At 41.6% G+C, this 24,157-nt stretch overlaps 1 protein-coding gene across 5 annotated transcripts in view; it reads left to right on the top strand.

The window, feature by feature from the left end:
- The window catches only part of NOSTRIN (nitric oxide synthase trafficking), a 62,434-nt gene extending 39,219 nt beyond the window's left edge, over positions 1-23,215 (top strand). For 3 of the 5 annotated variants that reach the window (XM_037044539.1, XM_037044537.1, XM_037044541.1), the window contains 9 exons: positions 2,390-2,515; positions 10,062-10,160; positions 10,258-10,383; positions 13,795-13,903; positions 14,803-14,888; positions 17,791-17,916; positions 19,164-19,278; positions 20,576-20,665; positions 23,007-23,215. In XM_037044539.1, coding sequence (XP_036900434.1) covers positions 2,390-2,515; positions 10,062-10,160; positions 10,258-10,383; positions 13,795-13,903; positions 14,803-14,888; positions 17,791-17,916; positions 19,164-19,278; positions 20,576-20,665; positions 23,007-23,173 — 1,044 coding nt within the window. In that variant the 3' untranslated portion in view covers positions 23,174-23,215. Of the gene's footprint in view, positions 1-2,389; positions 2,516-10,061; positions 10,161-10,257; positions 10,384-13,794; positions 13,904-14,802; positions 14,889-17,790; positions 17,917-19,163; positions 19,285-20,570; positions 20,666-23,006 lie in introns of all 5 variants that reach the window. The other 2 variants (XM_037044538.1, XM_037044540.1) reach the window with 2 other exon arrangements.
- The last annotated feature ends 942 nt before the right edge of the window (positions 23,216-24,157 follow it).

Here is a 24,157-nt window from a genome sequence, read left to right as displayed (position 1 = left end):
TCTGCCAAAAATAGTGTTCACTTTTGTGTTTTCTGTGTGTTTGAACTTCACCAGCCCCCATATCCTCCCAATTCTGACTCCCAAGACAAATGGTTTTGGATTTATCTCCTTGTATTTGTCTCCACCGACACTACTCTCTCCCAGGCCACATCGTCATTGCTTAGATCACTGTAACTGACAAACTGGTCTCTGGACTTCGTGTTGCCTCTTTTATTTCCCACATATGAGCCAAGCTGACCCTCCTGAAACTTCAAGCTGAGCACATTATCCTCCTTTTAAAAGCCTTCAAAGCCTTCCCAGTGACCTCAGAATGAAGCACAATCTCCTTTATGTAGTTCTGAAGAGGCTTCCTGACATGGCCCTGGCCTAATTTTCAGCATCACATTTTGCTATTCTCCTTCTCAAGCTGTGTGCTTCAACCTCACCAAATATTTGTTGGTATCATGCCATGCTCACCAATTCCTACTTTTATTTTAGGTTTATTGACATAAGGATTGTTTGTGAGCACCCACTATGTGCCAAGTTTCAGTTTACACATCACTTTAAGTTCCAGGCTCTTTTAGGTGACTCTTTCTTGCCCCCGTGATACCCAAATGCTGTATCATCCTGGGATCTATCACACAGGATAGTAGTGTGACTCTCTGACTAGAGAAGGAGCCTATCCAGTTGCAAGTTCTAATCCGAGAGCCTAGTAGTACATGACATACTGTGGCACTCAATAAATGTTTGATGAATGAATAGGATCTTTTTTTTCCAAGAGAAAGAAAAAGTATGCAATCTCACAAAATTTAGCAATTTTTTCAGAAATGTGTCTTAAATAAGAATATAAGAGTCTACACTCCCCTTTTATACCAATTTGGGGTTACTAGCTATAGATTTGCTGAGCAGAAACTTCTAGTCAATAGCTATGTAGAGCAGACTGATGAATGTGAGCCGTCATCTCAAAAGTAACTGTGTTCTTGCTGGAGACCTGAGCATTCTCAATAAGCATCTAAGGACATGACTTAGCAAAGTATATCCATGGCATGCTTTCATCCCTTTCACTATATTGTTATCAGATTAAAATTCACAAGCTCATGTTTCTGTAGATAAATGTGGTCCATTATACTTGATATACAAAACCAAATGTGTCCTGTGTAAGTCGTACATCAGAACTGAGAGACAGCTGAATGGCTAGTATGTCAATTGGAATAATGAAGTGAGTGGTGTTAATAGTCAGAATTTTGGATGAATGTTCTTCATTACTGAAATGTGAGTCAAAATGTCCTTAAACATAAAGAGGGTTATTCTTAAAAGCCTTTGTCTCTGTCCTTGAAACTCCTAAACTGCTTCAGTCAGAGGGATCCTTAGTGCTCCTTAAAGTGTGGTCTGAGGACCATTTGCATCAGAACCATCTGAACAGGTAGTGAACATTCAGATTTCCTGATCCCACTGCAGAACTACTGAGTCAGTGACGCTACTGTGCACCCCCGAAAATCTGCAGTTTCACAAGCACCCTAAGCCATTCCTACATGCATTAATGCTTGAGAATCATTCATGTAATACAATACAACTTCCTTTCTCAGACACATGAAATTACTTGTCTGAGCATTTCAAGAATCAATTTCAGCTACCCTGGTCCAAAGAGTTTAATATTACTGTGATTTTCCAGAAGGTTTCACAACCAGAATGGTCAATTTTGGTGATTGGCAAGAGAGGGTTCTTTGTGAAGGAGCAGATCAGCGGGGAGTAGGATGGAAAGAAGGCGTCTGTCATGCTGACCACAACTTGCAGTGAACATTGGCGTGTGTCTCGCTCGGGCTCTTCACTAGTAATAGTAATACTCACTGACTTTGACTGCTACCCCAGGTCTCGGGCAGTGTGCCTTGTGCCTTATCTATATCACCTGCTTGAATCCTCAGAGCACCCCAGCAACATAGGAGCGTCACTATGCCCATCACTTAGGTCAGAAAACTGGTTCATGAAGGTTAAGTAATTCACCTGCGGGACTCTAATCCTGAAGTTTGATTTCAAGTTATATTGCAGAGTTTGTATAGTGAAAGTAGAGTAAGGTTATTGACCTTACTAAATGAGAGCCAGGAATAACCCTACCAAGTTCTAAAAGTTATATGATTGCCCATGTCTCTACCTGTCCTGTTAAGAAATGCTGGGGCCTAAAGGGTTTATCAAATAAGACTACAGGGAGTGTTAGTAGATGACAGTCTTGAGTTGGAGACCCCTGAACTACACGTGCTTCTCCTGTCATTTGGCCTTCTCCTTGATTTGATAAAGTGATTTGATAAATATGAAGTGATGTGCTATCACATACAGAGTGAGCGCAACTGTATGGCATTGCAAAGGGCTTTCATATATGTGTTCATGAGTATGTGACTCTGACGTTTTACTTTAGCTCCTCAATAAACTGAAAACATCCACTGAGAAGCTGGCAAAAGAAGATGAAAATTACTACCAAAAAAACCTAGCCAGCTGTTCCACCAGACTGAAGTGGGAAAACACACTAGAAAACTGCTACCAGGTAAATTACACATTCACATTTTTTTTTTCTTCTTCTGTGGAGCTTCATGTGGCCTTGAAAATGGAGATTAGATCTACAGTTACATGACCCAGTGATCTCTATCCTTAGCTATGACCCTCACTCCTATTGTGACTTTAGATAAACCACGTTACTTCTCATTGTTGCAATTTACCCATGGTTAAAACAACCAGTGAATATTGAATATCACTGGCCAGATTTTTCTGATCCTAAGTTCTCCATGAACACAGTAACAGCTAATTTTAGAAAGTGCTGTCAAAAGGAAGTGTAAATTAAGTCTTAACTCTTAGGTACTCCAATGAGTTTTAGTTCTGGTTGCTGATTCATAGAATACTCACTTATAGAATCCCTTTGGATGTCAGACATTGTGCTGGACCCTGGAGATACATAACAACTAGTAAAGTGCCATCTCAATACTTGAGATGTATACAACTTAGCAGCAAAGTAGACATGTAAAGAGAGAATTCAATTGTCTATGAAAAATCAAAAGGTATGAACAGGTAAATCACAGAAGGGAAAATCAAATCACTAATAAACATATGAAAAGACGGCAAAAATTTGCCATCGTATTCATTTGGCAAAAATTTTATTTTATCCTTTAAAAATTTATTTTTAAGTTATAGTACATTTGGTAAAAAATTTTAAAGTGATGATATGAAGTGGTGCCAAATAAGAGCTATTGGGAAACAAGGTCCAGTACCTCTCTGGTCAGGGTAGTTTAACAGTACCTAGTAAAACTGAAGTGCGCATGTACCCACAGCATGACAGTTACCCTTTAAGACATATATCCTAAAAAAATAATTTAGACCTGTACACCAGGGGTGGGGTATAAACATGTTTATTGCATAAATGTTTATAATTGTATGGTGAGAAAAATTGTGCACAAGCTTCATACCCATCAGTAGAGATATTGTTCTTAAAAGTGTTCTCAAATTAAGAAAGTAGAGGTCTGGCAAGTCATCATTGCCTCACCCTAACCAGTATTGATTCCCTTACTTTGTATTTCTTTGCCTTGGGTATAGTCATTCTGTACCAACAAATCATTCATTAACTTCGAGGTTCGATTCCCAGTCAGGGCACATGCCTGGGTTGCAGGCCAGTTCCCCGCAAGGGCCAATTCCCAGCAGGGGATGCACAAGAAGCAACCATACATTGATGTTTCTCTTCCTCTCTCCTTCCCTTCCCCTCTAAAGATAAATAAATAAAATAAAATAAAATAAAAATTTAAAAAAAATCATTCATTAACTTACATATTATACTGTGCATTCTCTCTCTTCTGTTGTTTACAAACTCAGGAATTAAATGTTATATTCATAAAGATGCCACAAAACTGGGCTGATTTGCATTAAAAGAGAATTTTTATAAGTATGGAAAGTATAAATGAGATAGCTAGGGAAGCGCAGTTTCATTATTATTTTTTTATTTCATCTCCCCCATCATTCTTCTGCAGAAGTGGAATGTAAGAATTCATGTCAGCATCCTGTGAAATGTCCTCTTGCCCCTTTCTACCCTTCCTGTGGGATTCAAACCCTTTCAGAGAGCACTCATTGGACTACGTTTAAGGAAGTTTAGTAGACATTGTGAGAGGTATTACAAAGTCGTAAGTGTGGCTGTTAAATAATGAGACCAATTCCACCACCCACATGTCAAAGTTAATCTTATTACTTCCTAATCATACAATGTTCAAGCCATACTTCCTACCTTCCAGGAAGAAACAGTTCAGTTATTAGAAATAACATATAATATAATTCAAAACCTAATAGCCACACTACCAAAAATACCAAGAATCAAATTATTGGTACTGACAGGGCTTGCTCAAGCCATTTATGGCTTAGAAAGCCATTTGCAGTAAATGTCAAGAACCTTAAAAATATTCACTTTCTCAACTAATGTTCCTCATGTGAACCACAGAACACAGATAATAATCTGAGTGACTATGTTCAGTTCTTCCGAGGATGATAGCGACTAGTACCACTGTGGAGGCAGAGGGGAGGCGGTAACTCACTGAAGACAATGGAAACCTTAGGCCATTAGGGCTTGATTCTCTCCTAGAACCCTTTTGAAAAACTTAATTTCCTTTCTATAGATCTATCTTAAGAAAGTAGCTGGAAAACAAAACACAGATTTTTGTTCAAAAGACATTAAAAATAAAAGAGGAAACAATCCAAATGACCAAATGACTAAATGAATCCATAAACTATACACAATCCTACACAATGAATTATTAATTAACATGATGCTCGTGAAGACTGATGGCCTGGGAAACTGCTTATGTATAATATTAAGTGAATAAAACATGATATAAATTGAAATAATTTGATAAGCAGAGAAATACACACATACCTAGGTAGACTGTAATACACCAAAATGTTAATAGTAGTCATCTCTGGGTGGAAGAATTATAAATAGTTTAAAATTTTTTTGTGTCCCTACTTCCAGCCAAGGTGGAGGCATAGGTGGAAATACTGTACGTCCTCGCACAACCAAATTTAAGGTCAACAAAGATTTAGAAACAAAAACACAATCAGAACAGAAATAAAATTGAACTGTACCAAAGTCTGACAACAATGAACCATTCATCCAGACCGGTAAGAGGGACAAAATAGGCAGCCAGCCGAGAGGAGTCCCAGCAGGAGGAGGTGGTGNTTTGATAAACAGAGAAATACACACATACCTAGGTAGACTGAAATACACCAAAATGTTAATAGTAGTCATCTCTGGGTGGAAGAATTATAAATAGTTTAAAATTTTTTTGTGTCCCAACTTCCAGCCAAGGTGGAGGCGTAGGTGGAAATACTGTACGTCCTCGCACAACCAAATTTAAGGTCAACAAAGATTTAGAAACAAAAACACAATCAGAACAGAAATAAAATTGAACTGTACCAAAGTCTGACAACAATGAACCATTCATCCAGACCGGTAAGAGGGACAAAATAGGCAGCCAGCCGAGAGGAGTCCCAGCAGGAGGAGGTGGTGGTTGGCAACCCTTGCACAGGGAGGAAACGCACAAACCCAGTGAGACATGCAAGGCAGTTGGCTGACTGCAGACACACATTCACATGCAGATAAACCAGGCAAAAAAAAACAGGCAGTGAGACAGACCGAGCAACCCAGGGTCCCAGCCCCGGGAAATAAAGCCTAAAAACACTGATTGAAAAAACTTTCAGGGTTTGAGGTGCTGGGAGAGGCTCCCAGCCTCACAGGAGAGTTTACTGGAGAGACCCACAAGGTCTTACAACATACACAAGCCCACCCACATGGGAATCAGCATCAGAAGGGCCCAATTTGCTTTTGGGAAGCGGCAAAGGGGACCAAAATCTGAGAGAGAGAGAAACATTGCTCCCTCTCTGACTCCACCCCCAAATATAGCATCACAACCCAGCAACTGCATTGCCCTGCCCCTCATACATAACAGGTGCAAACAGACCAAAACATTATGGCTCAAACAGAAGAACAGATCAAAGCCTCAAAGCCAATACTTCTAAGTGACCAAGAGATAGCCAACCTACTGGATGCACAGTTCAAAATACTGGTGATCAGGATGCTCACAAAACTGGTTGATTTTGGTTGCAAATTAGATGAAAAAATGAAGGCTACACTAAGTGAAATGAAAGAAAATGCACATGGAATCAATAGTGATGGAAAGGAAAATGGGAGTCAGATCAATGGAGTAGACCAGAAGAAAAAAAAAAACAACCAAACAGAAAAGAATGAAGAAACAAGAATGCAAAAAAAAAAAAAAAATGAGGAGAGGCTGAGGAACCTCCAGGACATCTTTAAATGTTCCAACATCCGAATTATAGGGGTACCAGAAGGGGAAAAAGAAGAGCAACAAGGGGAAAACTTGTTTGAACAAATAATAAAGGAGACCTTCCACAATCTGGCAAAGGAAATAGACTTCCAGGAAGTCCAGGAAGCTCAGAGAGTCCCAAAAAAGGTGGACCCAAGAAGGAACACACCAAGGCACATCATAATTACATTAGCCAAGATTAAAATGAAGGAGAGATCTCTAGAAGCAGCAAGAGATAAGGGAACAGTCACCTACAAAGGAGTTCCCATCAGACTATCAGCTGATTTCTCAAAAGAGACCTCACAGGCAAGAAGGGGCTGGAAAGAATTCCAAGTCATGAAATGCAAGGACCTATATCCAAGATTACTCAATCCAGCAAAGCTTTCATTTAGAATGGAAGGGCAGAAATAAGTGCTTTTCAGATGAGGTCAAGTTCAAGGAGTTCATCATCACCAAGCCCTTATTATATGAGATGCTAAAGGGACTTATCTAAGAAAAAGAAGATAAAAAATATGAATAGTGAAAGTGAAAGGACAGCAAACTCACAGTTATTAACAACCACACCTAAAACAAAAGCAAACTAAGAGGACAGCTAGATCAGGAGTGGAACCACAGAAATGGAGATCACATGGAGGGTTAGCAACAGGGAAGTGGGAGGAGGAGAAGGGGGGAGAAGGCACAGAGAATAAGTAGCATAGACAGGAGAAAATAGGCAAGGGGAGGGCAAGAGTAGTGTGGAAAATGTAGAAGCTAAAGAACTTATGACACATGGACATGAACGAAAGGGGGGAATATAGGGGGAGGGGTGTGGAGGGGAATGAAGGGGGGAAATGGGACAACTGTAAATATCAATAAAATATTTTAATGAAATTTGTGTGTCTCATATGACCCTAGGACAGTGTCTCAGCGCACCTAGGATGCTTGTCATCGTTCAGGTTCCTGAGCACCGCTCTAGACCAGATCATTGAACTGCCAAATGACCTTAGGATGGGGTCTAGGTGATTTCTAGGCATACTGAAAGTTTGAGAGTTCCTGCCCTGTAAAAAGCATGCTATTCCTTCAATCAGTTTTATGAAGGCAATTTGGATGAAAACGAAGTCTCCCCAAGCTCCTCAGGTACATACACTGCAAGGCCGGGACAGTAGGAACTGAGAAGAATGAATGAGGAGTATGAGTTATCATGACACCTGATCCTCAGACAGGTTCTAATCTGCTGTCTCTTGGTAGCTCTGATCACACTCTCCTCATGCGCTGCACAGCACCGGAGGCCAGTTTGAGCCCTCCAGAGCATCGTGCTTTTCTGTTGCCTATTTTTTAAAAAAGAACAGGATAATAGAAAGCAAAAATTCATTAAGTGACATATGGATTTTCTCTTTGCACAGTGGAATTTATCTCAGCCTCTTTTCATGAGCAAACATAGATCATTTTAATGATTTCCCTGAAATGCAATTAAAATTTGTGAAACATTACCATTTCCATCAAGAGATACTAGCTGTTCCAGTCTCACACTTATGCTAGAGGCTCAGCACTTATCAAAGTAAAGAAACAGCTGTCCACTAGGGACTCAGTGTGCCCCTATACCTGGCCTTTCTTATCCCTCCTATCCTTCGCTCATGGTGCTAAACCAGAACAGCTACTTTCTAAATCTTTTCCTGTGATGTGAAGTCTCTTGTTTCCTGTCCCACATGGGGTCCACACCTCCAAGCAAAATTTGGGTCATGTGTTTGTGAGGAGGCACGTGGTTTCTGCCCTTTGAAGGGGTGGTGTGTCTGGTAGGCTGCTCTGTGTCTTTCATCCTGTGTCTGGGAGACAGAGGGCACATGGCCACATTCAAATGGCTGCTGCCCACGATTCTGGAAAAAGACTCAGGAGACCAGCAGCAGAAAAAAGACCCTTTGCTCCCATTGACTTACAAAAACTGTGTAGGTTGTGACTCCACAAAGAAGGTGGCCAAGGGGTGCAGAGATCCAGGCTTCTGATGTCAGGACACTGGCACAGAATGAAAATTTGCATGTGATTAGCAAAGGTGTTTGCAGTTACTGCCTGAACATTTCACATAGCTGTGTTCAAGTGACTATATACCAATACACAGAGTGTGGTGTACACTTAGGATGGAATATTATTCTGCCTTAAAATGGAAGGAAATTCCAACACATGCTACAGGATGAAGTTTTCATTAATGCCAAATGAAATAAGCCAGACACAAAAGGACAAATACTGTATAATTCCTGTTGTATAAGCTACCTAGAATGGTCAAAGTCTTCAGAGGCCAGAAGTAAAGGGTGATTGCCCTTTAGAGGGGCTGGGGTAGGGGAATCAGGAGTTCCTGCTAAGTGGGTACACAGTTTCAGTTTTGCAAGACGAAAAATTTCTGGAGATAGCTGGGGGTTAGAGTTGCCCCACACTGCGAATGTACGTAATGACATGAAACTGTTACATTTAAAAGTGGTTACGATGGTAAATGCCATGTTATGCAAATTTTACCACAATTAGGAAACAAATACATTCTAAAAATTTAAAATGTCTGTATTCTATAGCTGAAATAACAACAGAGTGTAAATCAGCACTCACAGGAATATGAAGAAATACCCCACTGCATCAGGCCAGGGGGCCCTGCAGGAGTGCCAACCGAGGCAGGACGGAAGCCAGGGAGCTTTGTGATTTTCCCACCCCCACCCTACCAGGATCCTCGATTCCTGTGCTGATGTTACCCACCAACTTGCCCAAAGCCTTCTTCGTGGAAGACTATTGCTGAGTGCTCTTTACTGTGTGGGGTGAGGTGGCAGGTACCGGAGAAACCAACCCGGCCTCTGGAGTAAGGGGGAGTGCCCAAGCCTCACCCTTACAAAAACAGGATGAGGAGCATGTTCTCTTGGACACCCGCCACCTCTGTCAAAGCCAAAGTCCTCTGGGCACATACCCAGCTGCCCTCATGTGGCCTGAGAACCCCCTGCACACTCCACCTGACCCAGCTTTCTCCCACAATGCTTAGCTGCTGAACTTACACCAACGCCTTCCAAATAATCAGTCAGCAACTCAGCTAGCAGTGAGTGGCAAGAGCCCAACAGCTAACTTTTTCTAAATGTTAAGAGCTAACCAGGAAAATGGGACCTCCCTTACTTTCTTATTTCCCTTCCCCGCTAAAAGTTATGAAACTCCAAGAGTGGAATTCTCACACCAAATGGGGAGGCCATGTTTCCAGCTTCAAACAGTGGTCTCTGACCTCCCGGCTTACATTCAGGCCAGAATTATGTATTGATGAGACTTTGGGTTTCTGCTCTTATCAAATAGTTCCCTGAAGCAGAGAATTTGCCTCTCTACACTGTTTGCCCCTGTAGAGATTAGCAGAATGCCTTCTACGCAATGTAAACCATTCTAGAAATATTTATTTTCTGACTGCATTTTGGACCTGGGTTTTAATGGACTTGCACTCTCTTTCTCTGAACCTAACAAGTGCTTTTCAAATGATTCATTTTCTATCCTTTCTTTGTAAATGTGAGGTAACCCACAGCATCTACCTCTCTGCTTTTTGGGCTAAAAAAAAACTAGGAAAAGTGTGACTTTAATCGACTGTAATGGCAAATAAGTAGGAGAGACATCAGGTTACATCCCTTTGCTGAGAATCTCCCCCACCAGGGTTTGGATATGATCCAGAGGCGCCCACAGAACAATTTGCTCAGGCGGGTGTAGTTTTGCATAACAACTGGCTGGTCTCAACTCATCTTCCATCCTTTTCAGAGCATCCTGGAGCTGGAGAAGGAAAGAATTAAACTTTTATGCAATAACTTAACCCAGTACACCCAACATATTTCTGTTTTTGGCCAAACGCTGACCGCAGTGAGTAGCCAAGGTTTCTCCATGCCTGGTATACATGGTAAGGACTGGCAGGGAGCATGTGTCCAGTGACCTTGTTCTGCTTCCCCCGGCTTTGCAGTGCCACGTGCACATCCACGGTGCCATCCGCAAGATAGATGTTGAAAAAGATATCCAGGCCCTGATGGAAGAAACTGCCGTCTCATCTACGGAAAATACATCCGAGTTCCTGCTAACCGATTACTTTGTAAGTATGGGATGGAAGGAAATCCCGTTCATGGAGAACCTTAGTCAGGTACAGACAGATTCACTTCAAAATAATGGAGAACAATTGTGAAGGAAACATTGTTTTTAAATGGAAAATATTGATTCTTTTTCCACGGTTCATATAAATTAAAAAGCGATAGTGTTTATAAACTAGGCAATGGACACGTCTTTGGTGGTATCCGGAAGGGGAAGCAAGGCAAAGAGGGTTCTCAACGGAATCTTCGTTCTTGATCTTCTAGGAGAGTAATGCCAGGCACAGATGTCTCATGACTGGTACATAATCAGTGCATCATCTTGGTTGTCTGTTGCTGCATAACAAATCACCCCTAAACTTAATGGCTTAAAGCGAATATCTATTATCTCACAGCTTCTATGGGTCAGGAATGCAGGAGGGGTTCAGCTAGGTGCCCCTGAGTCCCTCACAAGGCTGCCGCCAAGGCGTCAGCCAGGACTGCTGACATCCAAGTCTCTGCTGGGAACTGAACCACCTCCAAGCCTACTTGCATGGCTGCTGGCAGGCCTCCGGTCCTGGCTCACTGACAGCTGGGGGTATTATTTTCTTACCGAGTGGGTCTCTCCTTAGGGCAGCACGCATGGCAGCCTGCTTCCCCCAGAATTTTGATCCAAGAGAGACAGAGGCACAGTGCTCAAGATAGAAGCGTAGTCTCTTATAGGCTCATCTCAGAAGTGATATCTCATCACATTCTATTTGTTAGAAGCAAGTCAGTAAGTACAGTCCACATGCAAGCCGAGGGGATTACACACAGACATGAATCCCAGGAGGTGGGCATCATTACCAACATCCTTGTCAGCCCTTTGAAAACCTTGGACCAAATTACAGAGGCCTGTTTTGAGGGCTGCTGGGTGACTCTACTATGGCATCTGAGCTAAAAACAGAGAAGTGTCCCTGCTCAGAGCCTGACGTCTTGTCTCTTTGCTTTTGGAGTAAGTTCTTTCTCTACTGGCTTTCTGACAGCTCTTCCTTTGGCCCTTTGCTGTATTTCATTCAGACTTCCAAGGTGCTCCCAGTAGAGAGACTTACCTTTCTCTGTATTTAGAACCAACCCCACTGATCTTGTCCTTCTGTGGGATTAAAATGTAGCCAAAGTCAATATTCCAGGATCCACACCAGGGAACAAGAGATAAAGGGAGCGAGAAAGGCAATTAGATCTGTGCAAGGCGGGGAGTCCAGCAGCTGGCAAAGTGAACAACTTTCCCTCTCCCCACCTTCCAAACAGCAGTAAGTGGCCAGCTATTTCTTCAATGAATCCTTTGTTTCCTACCTTGGCAAAGACAAAGCAAATTAGCAAAAGCAATGTCTTTTCAAAGCAGAAACAAAGGTAGAGGTGGGCGCAGAAAGGAAGATGTGATTACAATAGGAAAGTACTTTCTTTTTTTTTTTTCTTCCAAATAATGTAGGTGATCCCTGAAGTGAGAAAACGCACAATAATATGTATCTATTACTTCCTTTAAAAAGGATAATAAAAATGTCCCTATAGATTAACTTGTCAATAAAATAAGGGTCATTCTCCTTGAAAATTTGACTAGTTCTCTATTGAAATATAAGGAGGCGGGCATGATGGTTTATCTTTCATTGAGGCGCCCACGGGAATTTTTTATTTCTGTGAAACTTCCATGCATCAGAACTAACAGCTACATATCTGCTGTCTAAGAGAGTGGACTGTATCTTCAAATAGGTAAATAAGATTTTCCTAATATCCTTAAAGCAAACTGCCCCCAAAGTCAGACTTCATAGCCATGGCAGTAACTGTAGAGTGACTTTTATCTGGTGCTATGAAATTCTCATGGACAAGAGGTAAGACAGAACCATCTGAGCACAAATACTGGAGAGCCGATGACCAGTATGGGAATATTTACAAGGTCACTGTAAAGGCTGTGTTCAAAGATTGTATCTGTAGTTTCATATGCCTCCTCCTGTATTAATCTTTTTTCTAACACATCTTTGGGAGAGGGGAAGAATTTAAGAAAGCTAAAAGATAGTAGTATACTCTATTCTCAAGTTGATCTAGTAGTGATCTCTCTCTAGAGATACATTTTTGAACAGCAGATGTCCCCAAACAGACTAAATGAAGTCCTGGACCAGTAGGGGAGCCAGGTTACAAAATGCATTTCTCCAGCAAGGAAGGCCAGGGGTGGGGGGCTGGAGTTCGGCATCCTGTGGTTTAGCCCGAGCTCAGCTCGGGGTATGAAGTCAGCTTGGGCTATAAGGAAACTGTTTACAATATGTAATGTATAATATAAAAATGAAGTATTTCTTATCTGTACATTACATTTTTGTAAAGGCTATTCCTGTTGCTCTAAATCCTCAGCTTCCCTTTCTTCTTGACAATCTATCTGAAGCTAACCTTCCACCAACATTGGCGATCCTACTTTTTCTCCTCCCTTACGGGATAAGTCCAGACTCTCTTGCATCCGTCGTCAGCCATTACTTTCCTCCCTTTGCTATGTGTTCAGCCACCTCCCCGCCCAACCCTGACGTCCCAATTTTTTTCATTCAACCCTTGACATATGTATGTGAAAGTTTGGATTTTGGTCATGCTTCTCACAGCCTATCTGAGAAAATCCCTGTTTCTGCCCCCAAATCTGGCCTAAACTACTCAGACAACTTTTTCTTCCACTATGTTTGCTCAGCAACTGGTCTGTTCACTCTTCCCAATACATTTCACAGAGTCCCCCCTCTTTCCTTTGCTTGGGCCAATTTTTCTGCTGGGGTTACCCTTTGTCCTTCTCTTCACTGAAGAATCCTGGTTTAGTCTTCTAGCCTCCTCAAAGCTTTCATGCCCACATCCCTGCCCTTTGTGGGCTACGCATTCCTGTGTGCACCATTCATGAACCAATGTGGCATTGAGTCGCTAGGTCTTTTATGTTATGCTTCAAAGCCTAACTAAATTATAAACCCATCCTGGGAAGAGCTTTTGTGTTTTGTTCACGCATTCCCAATAGCTAGCAATACAGAACACAATAAACATTTGTTTTGCTTCTGAAGCAACCCTGGCTTGAGGCATAAACATGATAATACATGGACCTTTAAAGGGCTCTAACTTAAATAAAGATATAAATAGAAAGCAGTAAGTATACAACAAATAGATTTACTTATCGAGAAGCTATGAAATAGCTACAGTGAGGCTCTGTTCCAAGAATACTTTGTTCTATTAAAGAAAGTTATCAGCGATGTACTTACAAGCTATAAAAAAGGAGGTGTCTTTTTATTAAGCAGGTCTAGAAAATCTGTATAAAACCAAGGTTACCTGGTTTTTTTTTAACTTTTTCTTCCATCCAGCTAAAATTAAGTACAGTCAGCAAAAGTCTCAGTGCAACTGGGAGAGAAAACTCTTTCTTTTTTCCCCATAAATTTTTAAATATCCTTTAGGAAGAAGAGCCTAACAATGCAATGAATAAAGAGCGACAAAAGTCTTCAATAAAATCAAAACTGATGAGACTGCAGAGAGATATTGAAAAAGCCTCCCGAGACCTGGAAGGTGTGTAGTTCTGTGAGCGGCCTGCGGAGGGGAAGGAAAGCCTTCTCGTTCACTCTATCGTCGGGGGCGATAAAAGTGCTCTTGCTGCCTGAGGCAGGAATCATCTTGAGAGAATCATATGTCAAACCTAATTTGTGTGAATAAAGACAACTGTTTAAAAAGAAAGAAGAGAACAAGAAACTGAAAATGACATTTTGGTCTATCTGTGAGAGCTAAATTAGTACTATACCGCTTTTTCCGGAAATGTAGCATTTTACTATGTTTCTTACATTGGCTAGAATGAGGGACCATTCATTTGCTTAAAAAAAAAAAAAACACAGTACATCTGTGCACAGGACTTTCAGTTTTCTTACTCATTTCCCTTGGAACTAACTTTCTAAACAATGTAAAAAGTCATTCAGGTCTGCTCTTAAAGTGAGGCGTGTTAGAACAGGCAGCAGCCCTAAAGTGATCCAGATGACAGAAACGACTCCCCACGTGTGCTTGTGATGTACACAGCTTGTTTTACGTGAGCCAGACCCCTGTGTTGCAATGTAATACCTGACAGGAAATCCAAGGGAGCAAAAATGTTTACAGATGTCAATATCCTAGGGTGGGAAAGCCTAACACAGGGTCAATGTTAGGAGTCCACCACAAAGTGGGTCACAAGGAGGATTCGTAAGCTAACCTTGGAAATATAACAGTCAAGACTCTTCAAGCATTAACTGGCATTTCTCACCTTTCAATAAATGAAGGGGAAAGTCGCCCATTCATTAAAGTTGAGAAACAATTACCTACAGAAGCATCCCCAGCCATTTAGGAAATCCTTCTGGGCACAGACTCCTGTGACACAGGGCTCCCCTCAGCTGCATCCCACCAGGACAGGAGGACGGTGACCAAGGGCATGATTTCATTTGCAGGCCTCCAGCGAATGCTGAGAGCTTACTCCAGCAACTCCTTCCCAGACCCAGAGAACCAGAGAAGCACAGCAGCCTTAATGGAGGAGGTAAATATTTGCGGAGTGCAGTTTCCTAGACTCAGTCATGAAAGAGTTATTTTTAGAATGCGTGTTTTCAGGCCCATTTGACCTCCGTTTGCCTTTCCTTTCTCGTGACATAGAACAATCTAGTCAGAGAGCTTGTAAGGTCAGGTCCTTGGCACAGAGTTTGAAGGATCTGGAAAAATCCAACGACTAGAAACATTAGCTTTAGTGTTCTCCCAGGAAAAATATTGTGCCCTAAATAGAATTCTCTAAAGTGGAATCATTCCTTCAGGGTCTGGAAACCACGGGTACTTTCAACCCACTTAAGAAACATGACCAAAAACACAGGTTCTATGTCAGAAAGGCCTGTATTTGGAGCTCTCTAGCTCTGCTCTTTACCCAGACCTGGGATAACTGTAGATTTCTCATCTGTAAAATGGGAATATCGGTATCTACCTCAAAGGGGTTTTGTGAGGCTTAAATATTATTTAGGAAATGCTAGCACAGTGTGCAGAGGAGAGCTGAAAACCTGGTCATTATTATTCAAACACTATTTTCCATTCAGTCCTCAACTAACATCAGTGTCTTCTGAGAATAACAGGAGGAAGGAAACACGTAGGGACTGATGGACAAGTTGGCACCTTTGGAGAAATTGATGTTAAAGTCTCACAGATTTTGTATGGGAACAAAAACGAACAGATAACTATTACCTATGTGTACGGATTATGGGTTTTCTGCTGTGATTAGAGCAAGAGGAAGTTGACAGGTTATCTTTTCTGAGAAAAATTCGGGAAGGGATAAAAAATGTTGCAATGTTTTGAAGGACATAGGAACCTGGACAAGTTTCCCTTGAAAAAAGCCCATTTCAACGATTTTCTGCCTTTTTCATCTCAGGACACACAAAACTAATAACAAAGATTCTGCTGCACACCAAAAAAAATATTGTATCTTTTGCCGATCTGACAAAAATAATAGGTATAATTTTGATTCATTCACACCAGACAAAATTTGTTGTGCTGAGTGTTGTCATTTTTTTATTTATCAACTAAAGATAAAGAGGTCAGTGCCCCTGACTAAATGCTCAGGTATTGCATGTTTTAAAAATTATTGTTGCACACCAGTTGAAAATTGCTGGCCTAATTCTCTTGTGAGTAGATACCTAATAATTCTGTCCAAACATGCAATTTCAGACGTTCTTTGGTGAAAGTAGACAGATGCAGCCAGGCACAGCTTGTCTGTTTTTTAGCACAGGCTTCCTTCGGCGGGGTGCGGTTGCAGAAACAAACCTAGCACTTCTTGTGAAAAGAAAAGCCTGAATTCTGTTCATTTGCAAACAGACGTCTAACGTATTTGCCATGACACCTGGCTATAATTTTTTATGAAATTATAAAATAGACTCTAGAACATTTTCTGTGACAACACAAAATGTTAACTAATTTGATACAAATAATATTTACCATAATAAAGTCAAGTAGAGCACTTTACGATGACATTAAGTTATAAGCGTGTTTGTTTGGTTGTTCCTGCACAGAATATTGTCATTGTTATTGCCAACATAGCATAGGTATTAGCATCGGCTGGGTACACAGCTGGACTGATTCACACCATGGAGGATGCAAGGTGGAGAGCAACTGAGCTCCAAGTTCACAATGTTTTGTGATCCAGTGAAAGAACAAATGCAAGCCATCAAATAGTGCATGCCAAATATCCATGTAATTTCAGTGCACACCTTAGTGTGTGCACCTTTTGGAGGGAAAAGCACCTTTTGGAAGGAAACTTGTGTTATTTGTAGATTTTGCTTTACCCAGGGAAGTTTTCTTGCAGGAGAGCACTTTGTTTCATTTAAATTCTTTTTAATTCACTGTTTTTCTGGTCCTTGAAAGCGTCCTATTTGAAGCAAAAACGTTGGCAAGGCCTGTTTTCTGAGAAATTGTTGCAGGTATTATCTTCAGATATGGGAAGTCGTGCCACAGAGAAGAGGAAAGAGACTTGCTTTGTGATGCTCTCAGATGCAGACTAGGTCTAATGATAGAAGCTGTAGGGCTTGATTTCATCTTAGGGAAGCCTCCCATGCAATGCAGTAGATTGTTAGAGACCTTCGTCATTGATGGGAGCTGACTGGCAGGACCTTGGGGTTAGGAATCTACATGCTGCATGTATGGAAAAGGGAGAGGTAATGGTGAGGAGTAGACTGGGTAAGCAGGCCCCTTCTAAGGCTTTGATTCTGTTATCGATTCACCTTGACTGGACACAGACTGACAAAGAAGTCATCATAAAGTGTTTGGTTCAAGGTCAAATAAAGAACAGGAAGAACCTAAGAGTGTATCTTAAGCTTCAGTCTTTATTTTTATAATCAAATACCCTAGACTATTCTTTCAATTTTCCAGGAGTGTGACTGCAGACTTTCCTGGGTAATATAAGACCTCACCTCTTCAAGAAAAACAATGAAAAACATCAACCAAAATTAATAAATAAAGCCTGCCTAATGTCATTGTAATTTGATTATACTGATGAGCTCAAGTCTACTCATAATGTTGAGCACCTATGCCTCAAATGCCTTTGTTCCAAAAGTCTACCTTCTACAGTTAATACTTATTATTCCGCTGTCATTTCTCAGCAAAAAATTTGGAAAATTTTTGTAGCTATTCACTGCTATAAAATACTGAGTAAAATATCTATAAAGGTTTCTGGATTACTGTGTTCACCAGAGTCCAGATAAAACACATTCAACAACCAAGGCTTTCTTTAGGAAAAGGGTCCATTTTTTCTCTCCTCAGCGTTTTCTGTGTGTATCTGCATATGAGTTGAATGTGTACATTTCTACGCCTATTTGTCATCTTGAAAGTTGTCCTGATAGCTTTTTACCCACACAGTTGTGCCTCATTTTCTAGAAATTTACTCACAAGGCCAAATGATGTATCCACAGACCAATCTGAAACTAGACCTGTTGCAAGCGAACTCCTACAAACTGTCATCGGTGTTAGCAGAACTTGAGCAAAGACCTCAACCCAGCCATCCCTGTAGTAACTCCATCTTCAAGCGGAAAGAAAAGGTAAACATTTAAGAGATTAGTTATAAATTTTTTAATATTTTATTTATTTTAGATAGAGGGGAAGGGTGGGAGAAGGGTGGGAAAAACAGAGGGAGAGAAACAGCAATATGTGGTTGCCTCTCACACACCCCCTACTGGGGACCTGGCCCACAGCCCAGGCATGTGCCCTAGACTGGGAATTGAACCAGTGATCGTTTGGTTCACAGGCCAGTGCTCAATCCACTGAGCCACAACAGCTAGGGCTGGTTATAACTTCTTGACTAGGTTTTCTGGGTGATGTGGCTTAAAGTAGCAAAGGGGGGGGGGGGGAGTTGTGACTTATATGTCCCAAATCTCAACTTCAGAATATTACAATAAATTTATTTTCATTCCTTTTGAGCAGAGTAATAAGAGCTAAATACAATTGAAAATTATTTTTATGCTAAATGTGAAAGGTTGAAAACCCTTTGGATTTCTTCTTCTCCTCTTAACTTTATCCTTTGAATGTGCTTTCATAGTAAAATTTCTATTAAATTGAAATTTTAGTATTCACACAAACCTAAATTACAAGGTTCGTGATATGCATTAGTTTCATCCATTTAATATACTACACAGTGTAGAAAATGCAAGAGCACAGTGTTTAAAAATCACATACATGTATTTTCCCAGTGTTACCCTTCTTAGAAATTGATGATGAGCACACGAATATGCAAGGGGTAACTATGGCTTGAAGTGTTGTTTTCCATTCCTTATGAGAAGAGGGTGCCAGAACTATCTTGCGATAAAAGGACGACTTTCTTTGTAAGAGATGCAAGAGCTGGAAAATGGTCTAGGAAGGCAGGAAGGAAGGAAGGAAGGAAGGAAGGAAGGAAGGAAGGAGAGAGAAGGGGCGAGAGAGGGAGGGAGGAAGAGAGGAAGGAAGGGAATGGTCTCAATTATTGAAACGGAACTATGATGATTTATTTGCATTAAAGCCAATTAAAGTTGACTTTGTAGGAGTAATGCTGTGAACATTATTATTTTGCCTAGGTAAGGTCAGAATTGTAAACACAGGCTATAAAATATGGTAATTGTCTAATTATGAAAATATTAAGCCTTCAGATACAAGAAAGCTCTAGAGTAGGTTTAGGAACGTAACTAATGCTTTATTTATACCCACCTGCAAAAACATTTAAAAACAAATTCGTAAGGAAACAGCTACAGGATAATTATTTTTCATGAATACATGTGTTGTTAAAAATTATTCTAAAAAAAATTTTTTTGAACAGCAACAGACACACAGTTATGTAAGAATATCTCGGCCTTGTCTGATGACGAAATCAGGGAATGTTGTGAGAGAGGCATCTTCTTGTGGGCAGAGCAATCCAAGTTCTTCATCTACAGGTAATCCCATGCCCAGAATAACTTTGGGCTAAGTCCTATCAGTAAAGCACATTGTGATATTTACGTGTTATTTTCAGAGCCACGGTAATAATAGATCAGCTCAAAGAAATTTACATTTAAATGAAAACTCATTAATTGTTAGAATTTGTAGCTTTCTGTGCAAATGTAATCCAAAACGTGTGAAGGGGTCAAGGACAGTGGAGGCCCACGAGTTCTATGAGGTGAGAGGACCGGTTCCAGGCTGTTCAGAGAGCCTGCAGCTTCCTGTGCACGCTGTCACCCTTGAGCCTTTGGGAGGAGCTCTGAGTCCTGTCTCCAGAGCCTCCTGCCGACTTCCATAGAAACCCTGTCCTCTCTGTGCAGAATGTGTTGGTCCCAGGGCCTACTTACCCTCTTTGTCCATCCACCTGACTTAGCCATTTGTCCATCCACATCCTACTACATTTTACCTTTCAACACACACACATGCACACACATTATTGTCCTTCACAGTTCAACTGTAGTTACCATGACCTTGACTCTAGTTCATTTTCTCTTTTGGGGGGGGGGGAATTTTTGTTTTATTGCTATTCAATTACAGTTGACCCTATTTCCCCCCCATTATTCTCCTTCTTCCTCACCCATCCCCACCTCCCACAGTCAGTCCTCCCCTCAACCCGTTGTCTTGGTCCATGGGTCCTTTATACATATTCCCTAATAACCTTCCTCTTCTTCCCCCTTGTCTCTGTTTCTATATTGCTTGCTTGTTTGTTTTGTTGATTAGGTTCCATTTATAGGTGAGTCTAGTTTCTTGATCAGAAATTGGCAAAAAAAAAAAAAAGTCTCAATAAAACCCAGACAATTACATCCACATGGTACATGAGAGACTCGCCGCTGCATGGTTTGAGAAGCAGTTCCCTAAGTACCTAGGATGATGGCAAGGAGCACGTGCTTGTAGTCTCCCCTGCCTATACCCCAGTGGCAGAACTCGTGTATGATTTCCAGAATATGCCTACAGCAACACTTGCTTACTGCACATACTAGCTAATTGGTGTAGATTAAGTTCATGTGGGAAGCAAATAATTTTAAATTGCCATTCTTATTATATTATACACAGTCCACACATATATAGTAGGTTCATCATAAGTGGTGAGTAAACCAAGGAATAAGTAGTATGTAAAATTATAAACTTTTCTTTGGAGAAGTGTGAATGTTTCTAAGCTCTGCACCCCCCTGGTAAACAACTAACCAGCTTGCAGTCGTGTTCCTCTCACTTGCTGACACAACATCGGTAATTATAACCCGATCCACCTTCCAGCCTCCAGTGTGGCCCCGCACGGCGGCAGTCTTTGCAGAGCCTTGTATTCTTTTCAAGCCAGGCAAGATGATGAATTGAGTTTGGAAGTAGGTAAGGATTATTCTCAACTGTTTCATTGCTTTCTCATGGTGAAATCCTTAACTTGACTAAAACTCTGCTCTTAGTACAGTAGTCTTAAGAGTTATGGCCATTCAACTCAGTTAGAGTTTATAATCACCCTTCTTAGGAGGGAGAGATAAAGCACATCAAAAATAAGGCTCACATAATAAAAATGGGTGACATCTATTAAGTGCTTACTACGTGCCAGACATTATTACAAGTTCATTGTCCAATTTAATATTCATAAACGCTTTTGAAGTGGGTATTGTCAGTTATTCCCATTTTATTGCTGAGGAGACTGAGGCATAGAGAGGTTAAGGACTTTGGCTATGGTCGCAGGCCATGGCAGTGCAGAATCTGAAAGTAGAGACTTGTTGATACTTAGTCACCCCACTACTGGAGCGAAGAATGGCAGGGATGAGAGTCATCAGAGGTGTGACCCCACCTTTCTGTTTTTCCAAAAGCTAACCACGCAGGAATGGGAAGTGACTTCCTCTCTTGGCTAAGTGTCAGAGCAAGTTCTAGAACCCAGGGCAAAGGACTCCCAGCTTAATACTTCTCCCACTTAGCTCTCAGAAAGTGTTTTATGACCAAGCTGAGGACACACGGCCTCTTCTTTGTGTCACAGATTTTTAGCATGGAAAAGGATTACATAATGGGCTATGTAGATGTCACCCGTATTAAACAAGAAAATATCACCAGCCTCAACGCTGTGTGTCCAGTTAGCAACCACGGTTGGATGTGAAAGCAAAAGCAGAGACCTGGGAATGAAAGGTTAGTGAGAAGGGCTGTGTCGTAGGAACAGGCCCTCCTCCACGAGCAGCACGGGGCCCCCAGAGCCCAGGGAAAGTGAAGACGGGATTTTGAAGCTAAAGAACAGGGACGCCACTTATTTGCTGTTGGTGACTGGGTGCTGCCTTATCAGTGTGCCACTCCGATTTCTCAAGGCGGTTACTTTTCCTGCTAACTCAGCAACATGTAGAGACAAGAAACAAGGAAATGGAAAGTAAACTCTCCTTTCCATTGTTCCTAAATCAGTGTTGGCTTTATCTAAAAGTCTTCCGTGTTATAGAAGTCATGTCACTACTCGTGTCATCCTGAGGGTACCTGCTGAGGGCAGTAAGCAGGTAAATGAAGTGCTGTAGTCCCGCTTTCTGTGCAAATACGAACACATTTCCCAGATGCTGTCTGGAACCCAGGGTCCCGAGTTCGAGTTGTGTAGTAACTTCCTTGGTGGCAAAGCCTATTTATACTCTATATCCTAAGTGGGTTTTATAAATTAAATAAGACATTGGGGGACTAGGGAACCTGGCAATAAGATTTGAAATGACCTGTTTGGATTTCCATTAGTAGACTGTGTCCATCTGCTGACCTGACAAAACTCGTCAGAGAGTGAACTTAGGCTCAGAATGATCTCCTATAAGAATAAATAGTGATTTATGACCGAGGAGAGGGAGAAGAGGGGTAAACAGTCTGCTTTGTCTTAAGAAAAAAATGACTGGAAAACAGAATGAAAGAAAGAAAGACTTAAAAATTACCTCAGAATGATACTGAAGACGAAGTGGCTTCGGGATCCCAGAGGAAGTTCATGCTTCCACTCCGATGTGCAGAAAGCAGCCGGAGAGAAGAGGCTCTCTCTCAAAAAGAGAAGGACTTAGCCAAAGGATTTGGAGCACCAGGTTAAGCTTTAGAGCTATTAATATTGGAATAGTAGTTTTGCAAAAACAGAATTAGAGAACAGCCATGCGTTTCTTCGGAATTCTTTTTATTTAAATCATACCTTTATAAACGTACTGTCTTCAAACTGATATCTTATTAAAGTAATCTAAATTTTGAATGAGGAGTAATATTTTTGTGCAAAGCTGTTAGATGGAAGTTTGGACTGTGAGGCCGCCACATATAACGGAGAGTTTGTCTCAATGTAAAGAAAAGCCTGGCTGCAGAGCCATGGTGGTCAGCACTCCAAACTACCGCAGCCACCGACGTGAGAAAGCCTTACAGCGCAGACGCCAGGAAAGAGTTTGGTGGCAGTCTGTGTCCAGGGGGAGCCAGCCGACATGAAAAGGATGTAGATCCCAGCATGATTCTCTTTTTGATCAAACTGTATTATGACTCTGTCCATGATCTTACTCTTTTTACTATTCGCTGCCTTGAGACTGCTTCATACAGAGGTGGTCACTAAAGTTGGCTTCATCTGAATCACCGCAGGGAACAATGCGACCCAGTATCTCCTTGAAAGCAGACTTTCGTGAACACTGTCTCCCCAGTCGGGCTCAGGCATGTGCTCAAACTGCAGAGATCCATGTGTCTAACTAAATGCACATTTTTACAGGCGACATTGTGACTATCCACAAGAAACAAGACGGAGGATGGTGGTTTGGATCCTTAAATGGAAAAAAGGGCCACTTTCCTGCTGCTTACGTGGAGGAACTCCCTTCAAACGCTGGGTGCACAGGCATAAGACCAGATTCCCAACCCACCACCTTACATGCACTGTAAATGATACAATGTGATGCAAATAAAGATAAGTGCTGTGATCTTTCCAGGTTTATCTTTCTAAATGGCTGATGGAGTCCTGCCTGCAAGTGAGGAGAAGGAGGGTAGAGGGAGGTGGGGAAGAGGCCCCACGGCTCCTAGAGTTTTTGAATTTTTAGGAGACCCTGGAGGTGCCCCTTTACAGCCCCTGGTGTCCCAGAGAGAGGCAAACTCCAAGGCAGGTTTTGCTCCTCGAATGAAGTCACATAGTTTTCTGGTAGCACAACAGATTCTAGAATTGAGGATGTCCTTTTCCTCTGGATTGGGTAGGAACAGGCCACAGCAGGTCTACAAGGGGCAAAACTGGGCCTGGGAGATGAGGAACTACAGATTTAAGTCCAAGAAGAAGAACTCAGCAGAAGACAGGCAAGAAAGACACTAGTGATATAGATCTGAGCAAGGAGACTATAGAATAAAGGGTCAGGAGTTTTCATGACCAGAAGAGGGGATGGTAGACAAGAAGTCTATATGCTCTCTGGCTGGTGTGGCTCAGTGGACTGAGTGCCAGCCTGCAAACCAAAGGGTCACTGGTTCAATTCCCAGTCAGGGCACGTGCCTGGGCTATGGGCCAGGTCCTCGGATGGGGGCTCAGAAAAGGCAACCACATGTTGATGTTTCTCTCCCCCTGTCTCCCTCCTTCCCCCTCTCTCTAAAAGTAAATAAATAAAATCTTTAAAAACAAGGAAGTCTACATACTAGGTGGATGACCTCAGGGTAGAATGGGGTTCCATCCTACACCAGTGACCTTCTGAGGGAGCAGCTGCTTGCACACCCTCTTCCCACAACCGGAACTGCTCTTAATATAAGGTCAAGTGTGAGCCAGAGATGGCTGGGGATCTGAGAATAAGAGCAGATAGGACAGGGTTAGAAAAGAGACAGTGCCTGACATGTTGTGCTTCCTGGCCCATTTGGAAACTGTATCAATTCAGAAACCAGGAATTCTGTACT

Source organism: Sturnira hondurensis, unplaced genomic scaffold, assembly GCF_014824575.4.
Source record: "Sturnira hondurensis isolate 20B ecotype Veracruz unplaced genomic scaffold, ASM1482457v3 Scaffold0004136, whole genome shotgun sequence".
Taxonomy (NCBI): Eukaryota; Metazoa; Chordata; class Mammalia; order Chiroptera; family Phyllostomidae; genus Sturnira; species Sturnira hondurensis.
The sequence above is the reverse complement of the archived record's forward strand: the minus strand, read 5'-3'. Positions and strand labels throughout refer to the sequence as shown.